The 2,750-nt window shown below is 45.9% G+C and overlaps 1 protein-coding gene across 1 annotated transcript; it reads right to left on the minus strand.

Moving 5' to 3' along the window:
- Window positions 1-506: 506 nt before the first annotated feature.
- Window positions 507-2,362, minus strand: foxi1 (forkhead box i1). Its single transcript, XM_068736949.1, has 2 exons — window positions 1,765-2,362; window positions 507-1,476 (listed from the first exon to the last, which is right to left on the minus strand). Exons 1-2 carry the CDS (start codon window positions 2,360-2,362, stop codon window positions 938-940), a joined length of 1,137 nt encoding a protein of 378 aa, XP_068593050.1. The 3' UTR covers window positions 507-937.
- Between the last annotated feature and the right edge of the window lie 388 nt (window positions 2,363-2,750).

The following is a 2,750-nucleotide window of genomic DNA, read 5'->3' on the forward strand; positions in this document are numbered from 1 at the left end:
CGCGCAGCCACTTGACTTCAGATTTCCTGACAGGCTCTAAAGCATTTATAAAGCCTTTTAGCCCTTTCTGGAAAAATATTGAGAACTTAATCAGAGTATTTGCCTTTTTTTGAGGGGGGGGGGGCCTGACTAAGGCTCTATAAGAGAAAGAAAGCACAGCATCGTCTCCAAAATATGTGTTAATAATATAGGAATAATTGCTGTTAGTTAGTTATCATACAGTGATGATAAAATGACTCCACTATCGGAATATTATGGGAACAAGAAAGGGATTTTTTCAACAGGAACAGATACCGTGAATGACTTCCAGACACTTGGAGGAGATAAATAAAACGTCTTTTGACTATTTAAAGGAGACATCAGTGCATGTCTCACAGCCTCAAAGCGGCCTCCTCTTCTATCTCTCTGATTTTATTGGGTTTTTTTCATCTCACACGTTAAGTATTAAGTAAAATGACACGTACGCCGAGAGTTAAAATAAATGACTTTTATTCAAACATCGCCAAGTGTTTTAAATTAAAACACAGAACACAATCCAGTCTAAAATACACGTCTCACATCTTATGAAAATAATTTCTGTACAAAGGTGTCTTCTTCTTCTTCTTCTTCTTTTAAGACAGGTATTTAAAAAAAAAAAAAACAGTTCAAGGGATGGATTTCCGTGGGATCATTCGAGGATTGGATATGTTTCTACAAATAAAACATGTTTTGTTGCACATGTATGGACAAACCATAATGGAGAAGTGGCTGTTTGTTATTCCCTTTACACTGAAATATATATTTTCCCACTTAGGAAGGGTTAAAAATACCAGTTCATTTCCAGTGCTACTTTTACAAAGAGGCCTACTAAAGCACAACAAGAGTAATAATGAATAACAGTAGGCTGCTAAAGAACTGTGAAGGCTAACAGTGAGTGATACGTGACTTCTCGGTAAGTCTACACCTCTGTTCCTTCCCGGCTGTATATGAGGTTGTTAACACTGAAATGGTTGGAGAGGCTCTGTACCGATGTGTAATAGTTCATTCTGTTGTTGTCAGAGTTCAGAGGAGAGATTAAAGTGGGCGAGTAGGAGCCCAGTCCGGACATGCCCTCTCTGGTCTGAGACAGTCCCCCGAGGTGCCCGGAGCCGTAGTCCCGCTCCGCGCCCCGGGAGCCCTCGCTGCTGCCGCCGCCGCCCGCCAGCAGCGAGTTCACGCTGGACACGAAATTGCTGTAACAGGGGCTGTGCTCCGCGGACGGAGACGGGGACGACTTGGGCTCCGTGGAGGCCGGGGATCCGTGCAGGCTGGGCGGGGAGGAACTCAGGAGGCTGGCGGTGTCGGAGAGCTTGTGCGCGGGCCCGTCTTCTGCCTTGACGGGGAGAGCGGTGGTGTCAGCGCCGTTTAGGTCAGCTCTCCTTTTTCTCTTCCTCCTGAAGTTCCCGTTGTCGAACATCTTCTCGCAGTTGGGGTCCAGCGTCCAGTAGTTCCCCTTACCTGGACGAGAGTAAAACAAATGAAGGGTTAAATAAGGCTGACAACACTTTCACATCTACCTGCTCACAAATAAAATGTTAATCTGGGTTTTCATCTCTAAAATCGAACTTAAAGTGACTTAAACTTAAAGTGAGCTGGAATTTCTTTATTAGTTTCAATATATTTTAAAAGATAAAAAAATTAAATAAAAGCAATTTTAAGAGTTTTATCGCAAAAAAAAAATCTGCATCAATATGCCACAGTCTATTCAAGCCAAGCCTTGAAGCATGTTTAGTAATCATATCTCACCGGGGTCATCCTCGTCCCGTGCCATTTTTTTGAAACAGTCGTTCAGTGACAGGTTGTGGCGGATTGAATTCTGCCATCCGGCTTTGCTCTTCTTGTAGAACGGGAAGTTTTCAGCGACATACTGATAGATCTGGCTGAGAGTCAACTTTTTGTCTTGGGCGTTCTGTATGGCCATGGCTATCAGCGCTGAGTAGGAGTAAGGCGGTCGGACCATCTTGAAGAGCTCCTGCTGGCTGGATATGGACAGCCAGCCCAGATCTGCCCCACCGAACCCGGTGGGAGGCGGTAAGAACTGCCTCTGGTTCGAGCCGTATCCCGACTGAATGTAGGACGTGCCGTTGTTCCCGGGGAGGTAAGGAGAGGAGTTGATGCTGGGTCCGTTCAGCCACAGGTACGGGTTCGCGGACGGGGAGGTGTACTCCCCGAGGCCGTAGCTGGTGGGGTGCGTCGGCGGCCTCTGCGGGTGATGGTGGTGGAGGTTCTGTTGGTACACTCCATAGTTATCGCAGTACACGGCCATGTCCAGGAGCTCCTGGGCGCTGTGGTGCTGAATGGGGCTGGTCTGCTGGTTAGATGGTTGGTGTCCAAAAGCGTTCATAATCCGCCCTAACCAGTATTCCCAAAGCCTAATTTCGTCTGTGTGTGTCTCTCCCTCAGGACTGAACTCATCCTCAGAGGGAGGAGTATTTATGCGCGGCGCTACAGGTAGCCCATTGAAAACTTTTGGGATGGTCACACCCCTCTTTTCTGGCTCTATTGACCCAGATCTCCCTATCAGTGAGCACCGATACTCCCTTTAACTCTCATGCTAAGCTTCATGTTATTTTACTTTTCTCATTCAGGCGCGTTAAAGACTTTTTGTCCGTGCGTAAATACGCACTAGAGCTTATGTTGGATAAGGCAAAGTATATATTTAGAATTGGTTTTAAACAAAACCAAAGTACAAAGTGGAGCGATGGCACATACGATTTAATAAATATGATAAA

The sequence above is a fragment of the Cebidichthys violaceus genome, unplaced genomic scaffold (genome assembly GCF_023349555.1).
Source record: "Cebidichthys violaceus isolate CVI_PGR_0920_01 unplaced genomic scaffold, fCebVio1.0.p SCAF_74, whole genome shotgun sequence".
In the NCBI taxonomy this organism is placed as follows: Eukaryota; Metazoa; Chordata; class Actinopteri; order Perciformes; family Stichaeidae; genus Cebidichthys; species Cebidichthys violaceus.

Excerpts from the sequence above, each read along its gene's own strand:
- foxi1 (XM_068736949.1), bottom strand. The coding sequence starts at position 2,362 with ATGAACGCTTTTGGACACCAACCATCTAACCAGCAGACCAGCCCCATT. Across the intron at positions 1,477-1,764 it reads ACGGGACGAGGATGACCCCG|GTAAGGGGAACTACTGGACG; the intron begins GTGAGATATGAT and ends ACTCTCGTCCAG.